The sequence below is a fragment of the Myodes glareolus genome, chromosome 15 (genome assembly GCF_982192425.1).
Source record: "Myodes glareolus chromosome 15, mMyoGla1.1, whole genome shotgun sequence".
Taxonomy (NCBI): domain Eukaryota; kingdom Metazoa; phylum Chordata; class Mammalia; order Rodentia; family Cricetidae; genus Myodes; species Myodes glareolus.
Window position 1 is genome coordinate 71,029,748 of NC_142040.1, and position 21,436 is coordinate 71,051,183.

The following is a 21,436-nucleotide window of genomic DNA, read 5'->3' on the forward strand; positions in this document are numbered from 1 at the left end:
AGATATGGTTACCTAGCAACACTTCACAGCCAGCTTGTGTAAATATGCCGAACCCTTGAAACGACAAAGACAAAGCGTGGTGTGCGCTTCTGTGTCAGGATCAAGGGGCTCAGTGTCTGAGGTTCATCTGGACCCCCGATGGGAAGCTCTGAGGTCAGAGTTTAGCCTTACAGTGTAACCAGCGACCCCTGAGAAGAGTAGAAGGGCCAAACCCAGTGTGATCCCCTGACTTTGCAGTTAAGGGGACAGAGGCAAAGAGCAGAGGCATTTCTTTGGGTGGCTGAGAGCGGGGGTAGGAGAAATGTTAATGACGACTTATTGCACCAATAACACAAACCCAGAGACAGGCGTTGGGGTTCAAGCTCAAGATCAGAAAGCAAAGCAGCCAAGCACTAGAAAGATCTTTCACCTCTACCAAATCTTCAGACCGAAAGGGCAAGATCCTGTTTCCACAAATCCCTAGACTCCTCAGTCCAGTGAGTTCCCTTTATGTTTCTTTCTCCCCTCAGCCATATTATTCCTGTCTCCACATCCCTAGTGCTGGGATTAAAAGTGTGTGACTCCCAAACACTGGGATTAAAGATGTGAGCTACTACCACCTAGATTTGTTTCTTGATGGATCCCTTGTAGCCCAGGGTAACCTTGAACTCACAGAGATCCTTCTGCCTCTGTCTCCCGAGTCCTGGGATTAAAGGTTTGTGACACCATTCCCTGGCCTCTAGTGGCTTAGCTTTGCATTCTGGTCTTCAGGCAGACTTTATTTATTACATACAAACAAAGCACCGCGAGAGTGACTCTTGTAAAGAGCAGGCTTTCCTTGCCCAGAAGATGGTCTCTGAAGCGCAGGACCCAGCTTCTCTCCATCACCACGGGCTTCCAGCCCCTCGCGCTGGGCTCCTCACAGCCTGGCAAACTGTGCAAAGGCAGAGTCCTTAGAATATAAAATCCCATCTATTAATAACAGTGTTATTAAGTTAGAGACCAGAACTGATGCTGGGGGAGCTAAATTTAGCAAATAGGGAAAAATGATATGTAATTAGTCATATCTATTATTTCAAAGACGTGAAACGATACTTGAAAACAGTTTTAGTTGTTTGTTTTAACGCTCCAGTATCTCATGTAACCCAGGCTGGCCTCAAATCTGCCATGTAGCCAAGGAAGACTTGGAACTTTTTCTTGACCTCCACCCCCTGAGTGCTGGGATCAAGGCAATATACCAGTGGTCCTGATTTTATTATGCAGTACTGGGAAATCCAAGCCAGGCTGTGCCTGTCAGGCAAACGCTCAACCAACTGAGCTACAGTCCCAGCCCTTGAAAACACTCTTACAGTTTTTGAGTTCATTATGGTCCGTGAATACTAGTCCACTCCCATTCGCAGGAGTGCTTTCCTCTTATTTTATATTTATTTACTTACTTACTTAGAGACAGGGACACACTATATAGCTATGTTGCTCTAGCTGCCCTAGAACTTACCAGGTTGGCCTCGAATTTACAGAGATCTGCCTGCCTCTGCCTCCTGAGTGCTGGGATTAAAGACCTGCGCCACCACATCTGGCCTGCTTTCCTCTTCTTCACATACTGTCTCTGTTTCTGTTTCTTAAGAAGGAAAAGCGAAGAGCCAGAACATGGCTCAGTGCGTATATGCTGCTCTTCCGGAGGACCCAGGTTCGGTTCCCCACACCCACAGAGTAGCTCACAGCTGGAGTCTAAGTGCAGTTCCAGGGGATCCAATGTCCTTTTTGAGGCTTGAAGGCTATCAGGCAACCACATGGTGCACATGCATACACATACATACATACACACATACATACATACATACATGTGTCAGGTCCCCAAGAAACTCAGGACAAATGGCTAACTGTGGTACCTATTAGCATATCAAAGCACACACAGGCCTCCAGGCTTACTCAGTACCCAGGGCACCTCTCAGTTTTTCTCATCATGCCCAGGGACTTGACTTTCCCTCCCCTCCCTTCCCTTCCCCTACCATCCCCTTTCTTCCCCTTCTCTCCCATCTCCTTCCATTCCCTCCCTTGTCTAACTTCTCTTTCCTATAGAACCCTGCCATTTCAGCCACATTCTCTCTCTTGATTCTGTTGGTTCTTTCCTTCCTTGGCCCCTTCTCCTTTGCTCCCTCTTTCTTCTCTCTGTTCTTACATCACCACTGCCTCCCTTCTTTCTCCTCTCATGGCCCAGTCTGTTCTGCTCCCTGTATCCAATCTGGACTTTTCTAAGAGCCTCTGGATGTACTCTCCCTCATATCTGCAATAAAAACCTCAGCCATACCATGGAGTGGTCACGCAGGCAAAACACACACACATACACACACACACACACACACACACACACACACACACAGAGAGAGAGAGAGAGAGAGAGAGAGAGAGAGAGAGAGAGAGAGAGAGATTTTAAAGAAACGAGAAGGGGGGAGAAAGTCATATAGTTTGTGTGGTGACACACACATCGTGGCCTAGCACTTGGGAGGTAGCCCCAGGAATATCAAGAGTTCAAGGCCAGAAAAGGCTACCGGGCAAATTCAAGGCCAACCTGGGCTACACAGGGAGATTCTGTCTCAGAAACAAACAAATAAATAAACAAACAAACTGAGGCTGGAAAGGCGGCCCAGCACTCAAGAGCCCTCGTGGTTCTCCCAGAGAACACAGGCAGGCTTGGTTTGGAGCACTCACACCACCTGTCTATTACTCCAGTCCCTGGGGTCCACTGCACTCTTCTGGCCTCTAGGGGCACCAGGCACACAGACACACCTGCAGGCAAAATACCCATACACAAAGTTAAAAAATGGAAATAAAACAAACAAACCCAAATCTCCCTCTCTCTCTCACACACACACTTTCTGAGGAGAAAAAGTTTTGATTTAGTGGGAATCTGACGAAGGGTTCCCCCCCTCCCCTTCATTGTGCTCGCTTTTGACAGTTCATAACAGAGGAACAATCCTGTCCCTCCTGAGATGTTGACCGGAGTTCAGGGATCTCTGCTGCGAGTCACCTGCTCTCCGGGTGTGGGTGGGGGGTGGGGAGGTCTTTTTGTTTGTACGGTCTAGCTTGTCTTGAAGACAGGGCTGCCCAAAGCAAGGTCACAAACTTGCAAGCCCGTCTTCGCAACCGCACGGAAAATGAACACTGTTTCATTGCCTTTGCTTGGGGGTGTTGAGGGAAGGTTGGGGCAACAGGAAGCCGCTACCCACTCCATCTTTTTTTTTTCCTCAGGGTTTTCTTTCACTCCTTTCCTTCCTCCTTAGACAGTGTCCCGAGTCACATGAAAAGAATATGGACGTGGGGGTTAAGTACACAAATATAGTAGCTTATTCCTTGACAAAGCCTGATTGTGACTGACAACCGAGAAGCACAGGTCCCAGCAGACAGGCACCGGGCAGCATCCCAGGCTCCCTCCCTGTCTCCTCTGACCCCTGCTTTCCTCCTATCACCTCTCTTCCCACCCCGCCCTCTTGCCTCCATCCCAGAGCGAGCCCCTTCGCGGTCCCCGCAGACCCCCTGATTTCAGGTCTCCTCCTCCTCTTCCTCCTTCCCAGCTTCCTTGGCTCGGACTTTCCCCCGGAATACAGGTCACCGGGCCGCCCCGTCACCGCGTCCACTTCCCGTGCTGGACGAGGCTCCTCCCACCCTCTGCACGTCCCTCCCCTCGCAGTAAGCTCCAGAGTGTCTGTCTCCCGCTGCCTACCTCTTTCTTCACCACCAGACAAGGTAGGTGCAGGTCGCTGGAGACCAACAAGCCTGCTGGACCTTGTGCGTGGGTTTGCATTAAAGCAAAGGGCTTTTGCTGGTGTAGAGATGAGGCACTTTCCAAGTCCGTTTTCCAAAGTGAACTTTCATGACAGTATATTTGTCCTTGCAAAAAGGCAAGGACCACACCCTGATCCAGACCTAGGCAGCCACCCTTTACTTCTGAGTATACTTTCGTGTAGGTGTTGCCATGTTAGCTTTTAAAACAGCTGAGAGCCTGTAGACCAACTTGTGTTCCCAAGGAAACTTTCTCCCTCCCCTTAAATACTAATTTTAGGCTGGGTCTTTTGATTGTATGGTCTTTGGAACCGTGAACAAACAGCACCTTTGCATCAGAATCAGTACCCACGTCTGGAAGATCTTCTGTGCTGCAAAGAGGTGCAGTCATATGAGAACCCGACATCCTAGATGGCCGGTCGGTCTTGCCAAGACAGACAGTGTGGTTTTGCACTGCATGGCCAGTGGGTCTGGCCCAGGCTGCAGAGACTGGCTGATGCAGTTTATATCCACTTGCTGACAGAAATGGCCACCTGTTGTTTGCGGAGCCCATTTAAAACAGGAGAGTCAGAAAGGAGCCCTGTGCACGCACACACGCGGGACAGCCTGCTGGGCCTGCAGCAGTCGGAGGACAGGCCAAAGGCAGGGCTGTGATTGGCATGTTTAAAGAGGTTGCTACGGGCCTCTTACCTTAGCTTTCTATCTACTGCCATCCAAACAATAGACCTTTTGCAAACCACTGGCACGGTCAGGAAAGCTAAGTACTTGGAGGCGGGACAGCAGAATCACCTAAGATTAAGAGTTGGCTTGCCTTCCCCAGGGCAGGACTCAAAATCAAGAGCAGTGGAGTTTCTTCAACATTTGACCTGGCAAACTGCCAAGGCCTCCCTGGTAAACACCAGCTTTCTACAAAATCAAATGCACCATGAGCCCTGTCTTATGATTCTTATTTGTAGATACTGCTTTTGCAATCTTGTAGATACTGCTTTTACAATCCTGTTTGTGCCTTCAGATTGCTGAACTTTTTTTTCCCATTTCTTTTGGACAACTTCATTGTGTATTCTGACTTCTGAGCTACACACAACCTTAAATATTATGAAGTCAGGAAGCTCACATTCCGACATGGTTTAGTGACTTGTCTGACTCCGGGGAGGGACATGATACTGAGTTCTGCTGCGAAAAGACTGTTTCCCACAAAAGGTTTCTCCAGGCAGGTGTAAACATGTTTTGTGTTTGTCATGACAGAGGAGACAGATGGACTAGCTGGTTCAGCAAAGTCAGAAAGTGCAGACTTGTATCCAGTAAAGGAAGGCCCCAGAGAGGGGCCTGTGAGAAAAGAGACATGGGAAGTCCTTGGAGGAGATATGGGAGCCCTTGGAGGGATGAGGGAGCCGTTGTAGGGATGAGGAGGCTCTTGTAGGGAAGATAAAGCCCTTGTAGGGATGGGGGAACTCTTGGATGGGCTGAAGAAGCCCTTGAAATTTGCATATCACACCTACAGCAGGAATCCTCTTTGAGTTTTTTCCTATCTATCTATCTATCTATCTATCTATCTATCTATCTATCTATCTATCTACCTATCTATCATTCATCTATTGCTTTCTCTCTCTATCTTATTTTTCAAGACAGGGTTTCTCTGTATAGCCCTGACTGTCCTGTAACTCACTCTGTAGACTAGGCTGGCCTCAGACTCACAGAGATCTGCCGGCCCCTGCCTCCAGAATGCTGGGATTAAAGACGTGTGCCAGAACTGCCCAGCTAAATGAGTAGCCCAGGCTGGCCTCAAACTCCTGTCCTTGCCTCCTTCAGCAAATCCCACTGGCATTCAAAACCACAAGTGACTTTTTTTTTTTTTTTTAAAGACAGGGTCACTAGCCTAGGCTGGCCTCAAGTTCCCGAAGTAGCAAAGGACAACCCCGAACTTCTCGCTCTCCATCTGCACAGTGCTCAGATTACAGGTCTGGGCCACCATGCTGTATTTTGGGAGATCTGGGGATTGGAGCCAGGGCTCCGTGCTTGCCAGACAAGCACTCCACCAGCTGAGTGATACACCCAGTCCACCTTGTCTTTTGGCTGGTAATTTACAGAGGAATTTGCCTGTGGGAGGCAGGTTTGAAGGGGCAACAAATGTCCTGCTGCAAGAGATTTATACGTTTGCAGTGCCTTCCGTGAATGTTTTTGGGGAAGTCAGTACTTTGTACTGCTGGCCACTGTAGTTCTGGCCATAGATGTAATCATCAGAACGTCCTCCCTAGGGAATGTCCTAATATTTCCTGGTGAGTTCTGGAGGCTCTGCCAGTGGCAACTACAGGCCTGATCTAAGGGTGTGTCCTCAAACACACAGTTAATGAGCCTATCCTTCTTTGGGAGGTACAGGAACCCTCCCGCTCTCATGCAGAACAGACCATGCTTCAGTACAAAATGTCTTTCCTTTTTGGCTCACTCTCTGGCTCTTTGGAGTCCAGCCCTATTCTGTGTATCTGAGTCATTTTGCAATTTTAGATAATGGGTAACTGATAGACTGATAAATTTCTAAATTACATCCTGCTTGTTACATAATTAATCTCCTTCCTCCCTTCCTTGGGAAGAAAGCTGTGAACTTCATCCCACCTTAATGGAGGGACACGCACTCCAGCCAGTTAGAGCATCTCCCCTTTCTCTCCCATCACCCCAGGTGAGAACTTACTGTGAGCTAAGGATGGGACAGAGTGCAGAATGTTCTTCACACAACGTGGCCTTCTAGAAAAAATTGCATAAACGATCACAAGTGAATGTATCCGCAAGCAAGGAATGAAGGAATGCCCTGGCACGTCCACAGTATCTCTGTGGTAAAGGCCTGGGAGAAATATTCCTGGCTCTTTTCACAGGACCAAAGATGATAAGGTATAGCACCAGGTGCATTATCTTACTTAAACTAACTGTAAAGGTCACCTTGTGTGTGGGTTTTTTTTTTCTTTTTACTTTAGTAATAAAACTGAGAAGTACTTTGTGCTGCCCTTGAGCTCAGAAGCCCGGAGTCCTGTGGTTTGTCCCCACCCAGATCCTTTGATTCTGGAGACTAGCTAGTCTCACTGGCCATGAGTGAGTCTAGTTTTTATGTCTGTATGGGAGTGAGACCTTTACTTTATACTGAACTCTGTCTTTTAGAAAATGTGTCATGGGCAAAACCAAAAATCCTTCAGACAGACCCAGAAAACATGGGCTGCCAAGGATCAAGCACACCTTCCCGATTCTTAGCCTGGACCCCAACAGGCCAGACCGTGGGTAGAAGCTGCCTGCTCTGTTTAGAGTACACTTGGCTCCTGCTTCACAGGCTGGGCTCGGGAGTTGAGACCATGTGAAAGAGCCGGGCAGGACTCCAGCCTTCCACATGTGGCATTCTTGGGCTTATGTTGGCTCTACCCCATTCTGTGGGAGAAAAAACTTGGCACTCCTGGATGTAAAAATTCCTTTTGTAATTGGAGCTCAAGTCAAAAAGAGCCTGTTACCAGTGGCTTGGAGAGGCTAGACTCTCCTAGGTCCTCACAGCCGAGCACAGGTAAGAAAGCAGCTCATCGAACCAATTCCTTCCTTCTTTTTCTTCTTTTGTTTTGAGATAGGGTCTCTCACTCAGGCTGGCTTCCAAGCCAACTTGTAATCCTCCTGTGTCCTACTTTGTTTCCTACTGCTGTGATCAAACACCACGACCAAAAGATAGCTGGGAAGCAAAGGGTTTGTTTGGCTTATGCCTTCACATCACCATTCAGTGCTGAGGGAAGTCGCGGCAGGAACTCAATGTAGGAACCTGGAAGCAAGAACTGAAGCAGGGGCATGGAGGAATGCTGTCTACCAGCTCTCTCCTCTTGCCTTGTTCAGCCCACTTTCTTGCTTACTTTTGTCTTGCTTGGAAGATTCCTCCTCTGCCCAGAGCAATGTATAGGGCGGACTTTTCCTGACTCATTAGGATGGTTAAGAACCATGGATCTAGACCAATATTACCTCCCCACAACCCTATTATGCGACTGTGTTTTTTTGAGACAGTCTCACTATGTAGCTCTGCTTGTCCTAGAACTCTCCATGTAGACCAGGCTGGCCTCGAACTCACTGAGATCTGTCCTGTGAGTTCAAGGCCAGCCTAGTCTATAAAGCAAGTTCCAGGACAGCCAGAGCTGTTACACAGAGAAACCCTGTCTTATACTACAACAATAACAAAAAGAATGTTGCTTCTTCACTAATGTGTGTGCAAACCTCCCTCTGACTTTCTCCAGGACACAGGACACACATCTAGTCTATGTTGTTTCTTTTCCTTGTATGAAATATCTGGCTTTTTATGGAGTCTTTTAATATTTTTTTGTTGATTTCGAGACAGGGTTTCCCTGTGTAACAGCACCAGCTGTCCTGGAACTAGTAACTAGTTCTTGTAGACCAGGCTAGCCTTCTAGCCTTGAACTCACAGAGATCTGCCTGCCTCTACCTCCCGAGTATTGGAATTAAAGGTGTGCACCACCACTGCTCAGCACCTTTTAATATATACATGCTCAGGAGCACTGATCATTTGTATCTCCTGAGTACTGGGATTAAAGGTATGCATCACCACACCCTTTGCCTTTTAATCTTATCATTTATCCTAATTATTTCTTAGTAACTTTATTGTCTTCTCTATAGTGAACATTTGGAAACTTGTACTATCTAACTAGAGAGACTAGGGCAACCTTGAACTCACAACTCATTGAAGACTCTGATGAAGCAGAGGTGCTCTCCCCTCCTCCCCCACACAGGGAAATAAGGTCCCAGATGTCTTCATCTGTCTCTGGAAGATAGGCTCCTGCCCTGCTGCCTCAATACCCTCCCTCACCCTCACAGCTGCAGGCATTCACATCTTTACATAGCTACCTAACATTCAGTTTTCTGTAGTTTTAGTTATTTTTTGTTTTTGTTTTGTTGTTTTGTTTTTGAGACAACGTTTCTCTGTGTGTAGCCCTGACCGGGAACTTGCTCTATAGACCAGGCTGGCCTCAGATTAACAGAGATCTGTCTGCCTCTGCCTTCCAAGTGCTGGGGTTAAAGGTGTGCACCCAGCTTGTTTTTTTCCTTAAAAAAAATGATTCACTATATCTGTGTGTGTGTGTGTGTGTGTGTGTGTGTGTGTGTGTGCCTGTGTAAGTTTATGTGCACTGCATGCATATTGGTGTCTCAAGGGCCAGAGGGCCTCAGAGCTCCTGGAATTGGAGTTCCAGGTTACCTAACCTGAGTCCTGGGAACTGAATTTAGGTCCTCTGCAAGAACAGTCAGTGCTTTTAGGCACTGGATCATCTCTACAGTCTGTTGACTGAGGTTTCTGTCCCATAAGGTCCCATAGCCATTTAGTCCCCAAATAAACACACAGAGGTCTACATTGATTAATTATAAATGGATTGGCCTAGTAGCTCAGGCTTCTTATTAACTCTTATAACTTATATTAGCCCATAATACTTGTCTATGTTAGCCATGTGACTTGGTACCTTTTTTGGCAAGGCAGTCACATCTTGCTTGCTCTGTGTCTGGCTTCCTCTGTATCTGGGTGACAACTGCAGACTGAATCTTCCCTCTTCCCAGAATTCTCATTGCCCCACCTCTACGTCCTGCCTGGTTGGCCCGCCTTTACTTCCTGCCTGACTACTGGCCAATCAGTGTTTATTTAAAATACAAGTGACAGGGTACAGACCATGGTCCCACAGCACCAGTCCCACTTTTTTCTTAACATTCCTTAGCAGTTAGTTAAAGTTAACTGAAATTTGCTAATCTTTTTCCTTGATGATAGTATGATTTTGAGGTCGCATTTAAGAAATCAGGTCTTAGTCCAACGTTAGGAAAGATGTCTCCTGCATGTGCATGGAACAGACTAATTCTGCATCCTCCGCTTGGATTCCGAGTCTTGGGATGAGATCTGTGCTGTTCAGTGAGGGGGTCCCTGTGACTTGTTTTCTCAGCTGGGCCACTCCATGTGACTTCTGTTGTTCCTTCCCTGGCCAGTCTGTCCTTCTCATGTGAACTGACTGTGTCTTGTTGGCCTCTGGGTTGATCCTACAGAACCCCGCTGTGCCTTTCTGTGCACCTGACACCTTAGTGGACAAACAAGGCTTGGGGTGTCTAGGACAGTGTCTTGTTGTCCACCTTACCCCATTCCCACCTCTCCATAGTTCTGTGAGCAAATGAAGTAACTCTGCTCTCCCACAGTTGACCTTGGGACACCTCCTGTATGTTTTACTCCTCCTTGGTTCCCTGGAATTTCACCACTAATTCCAGATGGTTTATGTTTTATTTCTTTGTGCATGTGTGTGTCTGTGTGTTCACATGTACAGGTGTATGAGTATACATGCATGGAGAGGCCTAAGATAGCCTTGGGGGACATTCTTCAGGTGCGAACACCTTTTACATTTTATTTTTTAGATTTGTTTTTGACTTCCTTTCCACTGCTCCTCTGAGCACCACCCACGCTTCCTTCCGTGCTTATTCCTCTCTCTCTCCCTCTTCCCCCTTCTCCCTCTCTTCCTCTCCCCCTCTCTCTTTTTCTATCACTCACATCTTGGCTGTGTATGAGCCTGGTTTAGAACTCTTCAAAGATTCAGGATTTAATATTTTCTTTCTTTTTTTTTTAAATTTTATTTATTTATTTATTTATTTTGCATAGAATATTCTGTCTGTGTGTATGCCTGCAGGCCAGAAGAGGGCACCAGACCCCATTACAGATGGTTGTGAGCCACCATGTGGTTGCTGGGAATTGAACTCAGGACCTTTGGAAAAGCAGGCAGTGCTCTTAACCTCTGAGCCATCTCTCCAGCCCAGGATTTAATATTTTCATTTCTTCTGTTGTTTATCTCTTTGAAGGATTTGTTAGATCTGAATGTACATGTGCTTCCCAAAGTAATTATACAGAAATGTAATCCTGAAGACAGTGCTATCAGGAGGAGGAGTCTGTGGGAGAGGAAAAGGTCACAAGGGCCCAGCTCCTCTTAGGATTTTATGAGCACTCTCCTAAGAGACTCCAGAGAACTGTCTGTCTGCTCCTACCATGTGAGGATACAGGGGGGAGCTGATGTCTGTGGTCAGAAAGAGTGCCTGCCACAGATAACAGAGTGACTGCCACTTTGACCATGGGCTTTTCAGCCCTCAGTCTTCAGGATCATGCCATTTCTTTTGAGCTGTTGTATTTTGTGACAGCAGCCTAAGGGGCCTCATTTTGCGTGTCTCCTTGGGGCCGAGCTCATTTTCACTCTGTCCCCCTGAATACTTGCCATGTGACTGTTTTTTTGCAGTGCAATGTACTGACTTACTGACCTAAGTATGTACAGCTTCCATTGTAGCTGATTTCTAAACCTTTTGAGTTTTTATTATGCTCTTGTTATATTTAGCTAGTTAATTTTGAGACATGGTCTCTAGCACATGATCTGTTATGTAGCTGAGAATAACCTTAAACATCTCATCCTTCTGCCACTACCTCCTAAATGCTGGTCCAGTTACCAGCCAGGGTAACTGCTCAGGGTCTGGACCAGGCATGTTCAGGCTGTCTGTTTCTTATTTAAGGAATTGAAATAAAGGTTTGCACAAGTCTGAAATGTTATTTAAAACAAAACAATAGGACAGGTCAGCTCCTCCATCAAGAGTGGGAGTAGGGTACAGGGTTGAGAAAGCACTTGACAACTCTGATCATGGCGTTGGCCTTCTTTTTGTAGAGTTTGAGAGGAGGGAGTGTTTAGTCAAGGGGGATGATTTGGGTGGTCTTATATTTTGTGTTTGTTTTAAGGCAGGGTCTTACTATGATACTCTGGCCGTCCTGAACTATATAAGGCTGTCCTTGAACTGGAAGAGATCCTCCTGCACCTAACTCCCAAGTGCTGGGATTCAAGGCGTGTACCACTATGCCTGGACCTTCCTTTTTCTTTCTTTCTCTGTGTGGCTTCTCTACTTCAGTTTTTAGGCTCTGTAGTCTTTTCTTTATTGTGCACAGCTCTTCCCACAATGCACCCGATTTTAATCATATGTATGCCCAGCAATGATTAGGCACAAGATGGCAAACCGAGGACTCTTCCTGAAAGTTCAGTTAGAAGATAAGAAGAGTGTGCCTTACTGCAAGTGCTGCCCCCCCCCCCCAAACCAGTTGAAACCAGCCCAGCCCCTCCTACTGTAACATAGCTGGAGCATGACTGAATAGAATCTAAGCATGGAGACTGAAGGAGAGGAGAAACTTATTCCATTGTTCTGAGGGGCTCTGCACACAGCTTGATGCCAGGGGGAGTCTAGGTTGCTATGTGCATTGTTCAGAGTGCGTATGTGTGCACATATGGACAGGGAAGGTTTCCAGGCTGTTAGGTGTGTTATCAGAAGAGAGGTGTGTGCCTATCTCAACTCAATGGAGTCCTAAGTTGTTATTCCCCATGCTTGCCTGACTTCGCTGGTTTCCAAGTGCACACCACACTTGGCTTATGATAGGGATCTAACTGTGGGTTCCATGAACTCTAGATGGTGCTGTAGGAAATCCTATAGCCAGTAGCCTTTAAGTTACCCACCCACTTGGGTGTGGCCTCTTATGCTATTTATGCCGAAGTAAAGCACATCTGGACTCGTTTTCCGGCTGTGGGATTCGGTTGCTGTTCTCTGTTTCAGCAGAGGATTCTGACTTGTGAGTCTACCTCTAAATAAATAACCCTCAATTATTATCGGTTCTGAGCTGGTGTGGGATTTCTTTTAAGCGTCCTTCTTCAGATGAGTGCTCTAGCAAGTGAGTTATGTTTCCAGTTTGGTCTTTCATCACACTTGTAACATTTACATAAAATATTTGTGGAGATTTACACCAAAGTTACTATAGGGGAAGTTTGTTCATATCCGTTTGAAAAGACTGTCCTGGCCAATGCTTCATGAAGGCATCACACCCGTGTATGTCCTGATACAAAACCATCGAGGGACCAATCTGTTAAACGGTCCTAATACCACGATCTAATTGTCTCTGGAGATGGCCGGTTCACTGAACCCCTAGGTGTCTCCTAATCCAGTCAAGTTCACAGTCGACATCAACCAACACACCACCAAGTTATTTCAGAATAAATGTCATGCAGGAGCTAGATGTTTTTCTAGTAATTTTGATGATAATTTATGCAGTATAGATTATCTTTAGATCTGTACCAATCAGCATGTAATGCATATTTTATTTCCTCTGTAGCCTGGCATCCAGACCCCAATGGCTAATGAAGCTAACCCCTGCCCATGTGACATTGGTCACAAGCTGGAGTATGGTGGCATGGGCCAGGAAGTTCAGATTGAGCACTTCAAGGCGTACATCACCAAGTCCCCTGTGGATGCAGGCAAAGCTGTGATTGTCGTTCAGGATATATTTGGCTGGCAGCTGCCCAACACCCGGTATATGGCCGACATGATTGCTGGGAATGGATACACGTACGTACAAAGTTCTGTTCTTTTGTTAAATTCATGTGAATCTCTGTGGTCCACTTTGTTCCCTTCAGAAAGACAAACTCAAAAGCCTAACACAGCCTGAGCTGTATTCTCTTTACATTATCTGTTTCCTTAGCTCAGTCATGGGAACTGGGAACTGTCCTTTGAAATCTAACACTGACTTGATGAGCCAAGTCTTCCCAACAGAATCCCTGGGCATCAAGTCCCCAGTGGTACCTGACCCTACAGACATGCTGGACAGAGGGTCCCCATAAAGGGTTCCACCCAGGCACAGGCCAGCACACCGGTGCACACTCAAGCACCTGAGCCTCAGGGTGGGTTTCACAGGTCTCCTTGGAAGGTGACCCAGAACAAAAGAAAGTCACAGGTCAAGGCACTTTTAAAGTGTGTGGAAATATCAGGTAGTGAGTTCTACAAAGCCTGCTGCTGCGGTGTCACGTGATAGCTGGTGATGCGCTTAGCGCTGTGTCGGTGGATGCTACTGCCCGGTGACTGCATTCCAAGGTGATTTAGCTGACAGTCACACGGGTGTTAGGTCAGACGGAGACGGTGATGGGTAGATGAGGAGGGCTGAAGACACCCAGGGGACCTGGGCTCTGGACCTGCAGCTCCCCGAATTCTCCACAGTGGTGAAGCTCCAATCAGTGCACTAGCCTAGCGCGCTCCCTTTTGTACAGGTGAGGTGGCTTCTTTTCTCGTAACTTGGGTTCATAGTCTCCAGAAAGTTGGAAGTCCAGGGTGAGTCTGTCTTCTTTACCCCATTGAGCTTCGAAACAAACGAAACAAACCAACAGAGGGATGAAGAGATGACCTTGAGGAGGGTGGGGGAAGCCTCTAAATAAACCTCTAAAGCCCATGTAGATGGGGACCCTAACCCCTGCAGCCATCCTGGGCGGGAGGGATAGTACCTTCCCCATCTTGCAGATTGGGAAGTCCAGGCACGAAGACAGAGGCTCTTAGTTGCTCTGGGTGAACTGTAAGCAGCTGAATGAATGGGATTAGGGTTTAGAAGGCCCTGACCCTCTTACTTATTCACCCTCAAGCAATTTGGGGCTGGGCAGTGCACAATTCTGTCTGTTTGGTCAAGAATGTGAGGCTTAGGGACTGGAGAGAGGGCTCAGTGGTTAAAAGTTCTTCATGACTTGATAGAAAACTCAGGTTTGGTTCTGAGGACACACATGGCAGCTCACAGGTGTCCATAACTGTTACAGGGGATCTGACACCTTCTTCTGGCCTCTGCAGGCAACAGGCATGTACATAACACATGCAAACAAGCATTCATACACATACAAATGGATCATAAAGAATGTGAGGGCTGAACGTGGTCAGGGATTTGTCAAGGTCTCACTACAGGACGGGGGCGGGGTGCTGAGATGTGAACCTGACCTTTCTGGCCAAACGTGGTCAGGGATTTGTCAAGGTCTCACTACAGGACGGGGGCGGGGTGCTGAGATGTGAACCTGACCTTTCTGGCCACAGCTAACTCTTTACGTTGGGAGACTGCGGCCCCGGCTCCATCCCTCCTGAGTTGGCTTCTAGAACGGCAGGGACTCCAGTGTGCAATCCCGTCTCTTCTCTCTGTAATATCCATGGTTTCCAAACTGTGCCAGTTACCTGTGCTGGGTTCTCAGTCATTTGATCCTCTCTATGATTTGTGCATATGTACGCTGAATACATGTGTATATGAGTGAGGGTTCGTGCTTACCACAGAGTGTAAATAGAGGGTAGAGGGCAACCTCTGTTAGTTTTCCCTTTGCTTGTTTACTTTTTCTCTGACCTGTTCTAGAACCTGCTGTGGACCTTATTCTTGGAGCAGGAAACTGGTAGCCTGTGCAGAGGCCGGGGTGGGGGTGGGGCACATTACTTGATCACGGTGACTAGTCATATTTCTCAGGGATGACCTTTGGCCCAAGCCAGTGTTCAAGGCCAGGATAGTCCTGGGCTGGCTGAGAAAAGCTAACTTCACGGAGGAAGGAAGGGTATCCGAGGGTACATACCCTTGCCCACCAGTCCAGGTTTCCTTCTGTACCCGAATAGCTCTTGAGAAGTCCCTGCTGGCGGCTGGCTCACTTGCTAGGGCAGGATCACACCCAAGCTGCTGGAAGCCTGTGTACCTGCGGTTGTGGAGTCTGAGGCAATCTGGCCTGGCTCTAGATGACCTTTGATGTACTTAAGGGTGGCCTTCACGACCCAGGTCTTTTTTTCCCCTCTGCCTGGGATTGACAGCCTACTAGGGCACTAATTAAGGCAACCTTAATAAGCCTGGACAAACATTGAGTCGACGTGATCAAAGGCTTATTAATGTCCGTATTTTACAGAACCATTGTCCCAGACTTCTTTGTGGGGCGAGAACCATGGGACCCAGCCGATGACTGGTCCACCTTCCCTGAGTGGATAAAATCAAGAAATGCCAGAGAAGTCAATCGGTACGTTATCAACAGGCTTGATTTTGTATGTGACACGGCCCAAGGAGGAGCTGGGCTACACCAGACTTCCTCCCTCCCTCCCTGTGGGGTAGAGCATCGTTTGGCCCTTCTTCCAGCAGCACACAATGAGCTGTGGGTGGAGGCTGATACGCACTCCCGGCCCCACTGCCCCAGCAAGCATAGCTGCTCACCAACCTTACAAGGGAGCTGTGGATGGAGGCTGATACGCTCTTCTGGCCCCACTGCCCCAGCAAGCATAGCTGCTCACCAACCTTACAAGGGATGAGTTCAGTCGGGCGTCCACATAGGTGTTTGTTAGTGAGCATTAGAACACTTATCCCAGGTGGATCAGCAGCTCAAAGAGCTACTGTTTATAGAACCAAGGAAATTAGCTCAGGGCTCAAGTAGCAATTGGCCCATAGTGTAAAGGTATCCCCAACTCTCATTCTTCCCTGGCTGCTCAGCCTCACTTCTTGTGTGCTGGCTTCACCCTCATGTACTCACTTCAGAGGCAGACCAGTCTTCCATAGCCTCTCTCCAGCAACCCGGAGAGCACCATGTCCTCTCCCCCACACCCTGGTTATGACCGGTTCTGCATCCTGCAAACCCATCATTCAGACCAGGAGAGACTGCTCTTCTCTGGTCGGTCAGGTATAAGCCACAGACTACTCGCAACCAGAGATTTGGTTTACCCCAATTTTCACATTCTACTATGGAAGCAGCGTTGCAAAGGTTTTATAGTAACAGAACAAAGATAAATTCTAAATCAAGACACTTTAAAAAAACATTGGTGAAAACATTAATTAGGTGGCTACAGCAGAATAAAGAAATCTCGGCTGTAGGACCCAGATGCTATCTTATAGTATTCTTAGCTCTTTGATTGGTGGAGAATTGGGTTTTATTGAGTTGATACATTCCAAAGGTTTTTAATCTGTTTATCAGTATGCTAGGCTCAGCTTTACCTGTTTATTACAGGCCGTAGTGTCAGCAGAGGTGGGCAAGAAATCAGGATACGTTGTAATTAGGCTCTAGGCCTGTGACCTCCCACTCTCCACAGCTGCTTACACTCTTATTTTAAGCAGACTGTCAGCCTCGCAGCTACAGCTTCTTTCTAGGAATTCTTGTTCTCACCACTGAGGCATTCCGGTCACCAAACCCTGAAGGCTCCTGAATCAGCCCTCTCTTTCCAACGCCTTTTCTTTCTGTTCTAGAGAGGTTGAGGCTGTCATGAGGTATCTGAAACAAGAGTGTCACGCCCAGAAGATTGGCATTGTAGGCTTCTGCTGGGGGGGTGTCGTTGTGCACCACGTGATGCTGACATACCCAGAAGTCAGGGCGGGGGTGTCTGTTTATGGTAAGTGCCCAGTGCATTTTACTCAGTGAAAGGAGGGTGGCTGAATGACGGGCCTCTCCCACATACTGCAGTACAAAACACAAAGGCGTGAGGTAAACCAGCTTGGTGTGGTTTTCTGGATTTGAAAGCAGAATTGGGTAGGTGGCTCAGTCCGTATAGTTCTTGTCCTGCAAAAGAGTTCCTGAATTTGGTCCCCAGAACCTATGTTAAGGGAGGCAGAGACAGGTGATATTTTGGCTTACTGGGTACTTTGCCTAGCCTACTCAGTAAGTTCTAGATCCTGTCTTGAAAATCTAGGTGGAAAGGCTTCCCAGGAACACATCCAGGGTTCCACTTGACTCCCAGTCACGTGCACCTATGCACCAGCAAATGCAAGTGCATGCAATTGTGTATATGCGTGCACACACACCCACAAAAAAAAGCAAAGTCCACTTTAAAGTACAAACAGCAACTTAATCCCCCCCACCCCCTTTTTTTTTGGTTTTCCGAGGCAGGGTTTCTCTGTAGCTTTGGAGCCTGTTCTGGAACTAGCTCTTGTAGACCAGGCTGGCGTCAAACTCACAGAGATCTGCCTGCCTCTGCCTCCCAAGTACTGGAATTAAAGGCATGTGCCACTACTGCCCGGCTTCACATTTTTAAAAATTAGCAAATTAAAAAAATTTGTATGGGCATGTTACGTACATGTCTGTTTGTGCCTGGTACCCATGGAGGCCAGAAGGTTGTCTGATCCCCTCTAGTGACAGATGGTTGTGAGGCACCATGGGGCACTAGGGATTGAATGTGGGGTCCTCTGGAGGTGCAGCCAGTGACTGCCGAGCCATTTATCCCACTCCAACTTTTACATTTTAGCCAAAAGAAAACAAAGTTATTCTAACCATGATATAAAAACTCTGTATCTGTTGGCAGAAGCAACACAGTGAATGCACAATTTAAGAGCATCCAGACTAAAATATGTCAAAAATAATGGAAGAAAGATGACTGCTATTCAAAAAGTTACACATGCACAAACAGTTCTTATATAGCAAATGAGTTCCTCGACTTGGCACTTCATCTACTACTAGCACCAAAATAAACCACTAAAATATTTCCTTACACAAAAGAACTATAGTTAGGCATTGGCGCACACATTTGTAATCCAGTCTTTGGGAGACTGAAGCAGGATTGGAAATTTCTGGCCAGCATGAGCTGTATAGTGAGAGCCATTCTCAACTAACAAAACAAATTTAATAAATCACCAGTTGGCCTCATACACCAGGCCAAGAGTGTGCATAGTGAATTGAAAGGTTGCTTCTGGGTGCACGTCTCTCTGGCGCCACCTGCTGATTACTGTTGTCAGTGGAAGGTTATGGCAGGAATTGGGCAGGAGACATCCACTAATGTCCAGATCCATGATGTGGCTTTGCCCGAGTTGGGCAGGGAGCTTGGCCATCCTCCTGTGGTTTGCTGCCTTCTGGAGAGGAGTAATGGGGAAAAGAGATGCTGTGTGTTGTCACCCTGGCAGGAAGCAAGGAGTTGTTTTTCTCGCACCTTTTAAAATCATGATCGTGTTTGTGTGCAGTGTTTTGGGACCTGCGTGCAACGCCTGTGTGGAAGTCAGACAACTTTATGCGGATTCTGGGATCAAACTCAGGCCTTAGCAAACACACCTGGAGGGGGGGCTGCCTGGGCCTGGCAGCGTCAATACTTTGCACTTAACCTTTAAAGAGCGAAGACAAGGATGGACAAGGAATGTCACACAATGGCCTGAGGAGCATCAGGGTCTTGTTGGATTAATATCCTGCTTCAAGGCTGTTGTTCTTATGAATAAAACTGTCTAGTTCATTGAAACCAGAGCAAGTGGGGCCTGTATAGAAACTTCTAGGGCAATGGTTTGAAAATTATGACCGACTTTAACAGCCATGTCGAGGGAGCACCTCTCAGATTGCCGTCCTCGGATACCAAGCAGCCCACAGCAGTTTGGTTCCTGGTGAACAAGGCACAGAGTACGAACAGTATAGAGATTTGGCTAGTCAGCTGCACTTTCCCAGTTCATAGGTCAGGCTCCTGTGGAAATAAACCAAGGGCTGGGGAAATGGTTAAGGTGGGGAGTACTGACTGCATATCCATAAAACCGGAGTCCAGATCCCTGGCAGCTGCATAAAAATCTGCTGGGGGGACGGTCCCTCACCCCCACACTGGACAGGTTCCTCAAGACCACTGGTCAGTCTAGAAACCTTTGAGCTCTAGGTCAATGAGACCCTGCAGCAAAAAGTAGGACGGAGAGCAACACTGCATACATGCAGAAGACCCCATGTGGACGTGCACAGAGCGACACTGCATACACACATGCACAGACACACACGCACATGTCCACTTCCCCCACCACACAAATTTTTTTAAAGACAGGGTTTCTTTGTGTAGCTTTGGACCTGTTCTGGCACTTGCTCTGTAGACCAGGCAGCCTCAAACTCAGAGATCAGCCTACCTCTGCCGGGATTAAAGGCATGTGCCAACACTGCCCGGCTGGAAATCTCTTAATACATGCTTTTCTTTGTAAAAACCACACCAAATTGGGGCAGGTTTCTGTGGCAGTCAATCTCCCTCAACTCTCTTCAGGCATCATCAAAGACAGTGAAGATGTTTATAATCTGAAAAACCCGACGCTGTTCATTTTTGCGGAAAATGATGCTGTGATCCCACTTGAGCAGGTGAGTGGGCAGCCTTCATAGCGTACCCTGACACTTTTAGAGTAAGTTCCAAAGAACGCATTTATCATTGTAACTGTTTCCAATGATGAAAACTTACTAAAGACTGGAACTTGAGCCCAGACTGGGTCTGTTCAGAGCGAGAGCTCAAGGAAAGGTCCCCACAGTCGCCCACTGGTTACCATATAACAAGATTAAGCCCAGGAAGTTGATAAGGAAAGTCTAAGTTAAAGCAGTCATTTGTAAATCACTCTTCAACAGTCCTCAGCTTCAGATCAGTTGGTTTAATTTTACTCTAGTGTGAAAGAGACACACGGAAGGCCAACTTTGGCTCTTTTCCTGGCTGAGGCTACTCCTGTATGTCTCATGACGTTGATAAAGAACATCTTCCCAACAGCCCCATGGTCACTATGGAAACCAGCAATAGTCTCATTGTGCTTTGCTATGCTAGACTGTCAGTAGGGCAGTTGTACCGAATGCCCGTCCTGCCTGGTGCTGTAGGGGACTGCACCCAGCAGGCTTGATACATGCATCAATCCTTTTTAGACTAAGGTCTCATGACAGAGACCAGGCTGGCCTCAGGCAGATATCTGTCTGCCTCTGCCTCTCCGCTAGGGCTAAGAATGTCCACCACCAAGCCCAGTGCACTTTTGATTTGTTGGGTCTCAGCCCCAGGCATAAAGTAGGAGCTTCTGCTAACTGGTGTGCCACCAGCCTTACCCTGCTCTGCAACTCCTGACAGAGGCTAGGAACCGTGAGTCAATTCAGCAGCCGGGGACCCTGTTTACCATGCAAAGCGTGTCAGCTCAGGGTTAAAGTCACACCATCTCATCTTTTTTCTTTTTGTGCATTAGGTCTCCGTGCTGACTAAGAAACTGAAAACACACTGTATAGTTAATTACCAAGTTAAAACATTTTCTGGGCAAACTCATGGCTTTGTGCATCGGAAGAGAGAAGACTGTTCCCCTGCTGACAAGCCCTACATTGAGGAGGCGAGGAGGAATCTCATTGAGTGGCTGAACAAGTACATGTAACAGTGCTCAAGCACAGGGCAGCTGTCATTCAGATTTTCCTGGGAATAATTAGCCATCTGATTTCTTACTTTACATAAAATATAGGGATCTTAAAATTCTTCTGAAACACAAATACAAAAGAAACTAAAAAGTACTTAGTATGCAATAGAATTTTTTTTTTTTTTCTCTCTGAGACAGGGTTTCTCTTTGTAGCTTTGGAGCCTTTCCTGGTCTTTTAGACCAGCCTGGCCTTGAAATCACGGAGGTCCGCCTGCCTCTGCCTGGCACAATAGAAATTTTTAATAAATGCTCGGTACCTGAAGAACTCAAATGATGGTGTAACTGTAGTTATTAGGGGGAATCTGGGTTCATTCAGGGAGCAGCTATGTTTTCAGACATGGCCTTACATTGTTCATTGAACACTCTGTTAAACAATTCATGTGCAAAGCCAGAAAGATGGTCACCAACTAGGTGGGTTAACCCTCCCTGGTGCTATGGGCTTTGGGGAAGCCCAATACCTCCCATATGCACTTCAGTGTGAGCAGTGTGGATTCCCTTCCCACAGGCCCAATTATTCAACCTAATGAACTGACTTTTTTAAACTTGACGAATTTTTAGCTTCACTTTTAAACAAAAACTTGTGTATATGTGCCACTACGTGCGGAGGTCAGAGGATAACCCATGGCAGTCTTCCCACTACATGGATCCAAGGCAGCAACTTTTAGCCGGAACCATCTTGCAGGCCTTTTTGACAGAAAATGGCAAGACTAGCTA

At 47.2% G+C, this 21,436-nt stretch overlaps 1 protein-coding gene and 1 long non-coding RNA gene across 5 annotated transcripts; one reads left to right on the forward strand and one right to left on the reverse strand.

The window, feature by feature from the left end:
* Window positions 1-350: 350 nt before the first annotated feature.
* On the reverse strand, window positions 351-3,599 carry LOC125414896 (uncharacterized). 2 transcript variants are annotated; one of them, XR_015735018.1, is made up of 3 exons: window positions 3,511-3,599; window positions 1,475-1,597; window positions 351-931 (listed from the first exon to the last, which is right to left on the reverse strand). It is a non-coding gene; the product is annotated as an uncharacterized LOC125414896 (long non-coding RNA). The 2 variants fall into 2 exon arrangements; XR_015735017.1 differs by lacking the exon at window positions 3,511-3,599 and having other exon boundaries at window positions 1,475-1,961.
* Cmbl (carboxymethylenebutenolidase homolog) lies at window positions 3,588-20,993 on the forward strand. Of its 3 annotated transcripts, none has more exons than XM_048457011.3 (6): window positions 3,588-3,723; window positions 12,935-13,167; window positions 15,504-15,611; window positions 16,823-16,965; window positions 19,561-19,652; window positions 20,504-20,993. In XM_048457011.3, the coding sequence occupies exons 2-6, from the start codon at window positions 12,953-12,955 to the stop codon at window positions 20,681-20,683; spliced, it is 738 nt and encodes a 245-aa protein (XP_048312968.1). In that variant the 5' UTR covers window positions 3,588-3,723; window positions 12,935-12,952; the 3' UTR covers window positions 20,684-20,993. The 3 variants fall into 3 exon arrangements, with proteins under 3 accessions (XP_048312968.1, XP_087753111.1, XP_048312969.1); XM_087896985.1 differs by lacking the exon at window positions 3,588-3,723 and adding an exon at window positions 6,619-6,642; XM_048457012.3 differs by lacking the exon at window positions 3,588-3,723 and adding an exon at window positions 12,283-12,397.
* The last annotated feature ends 443 nt before the right edge of the window (window positions 20,994-21,436 follow it).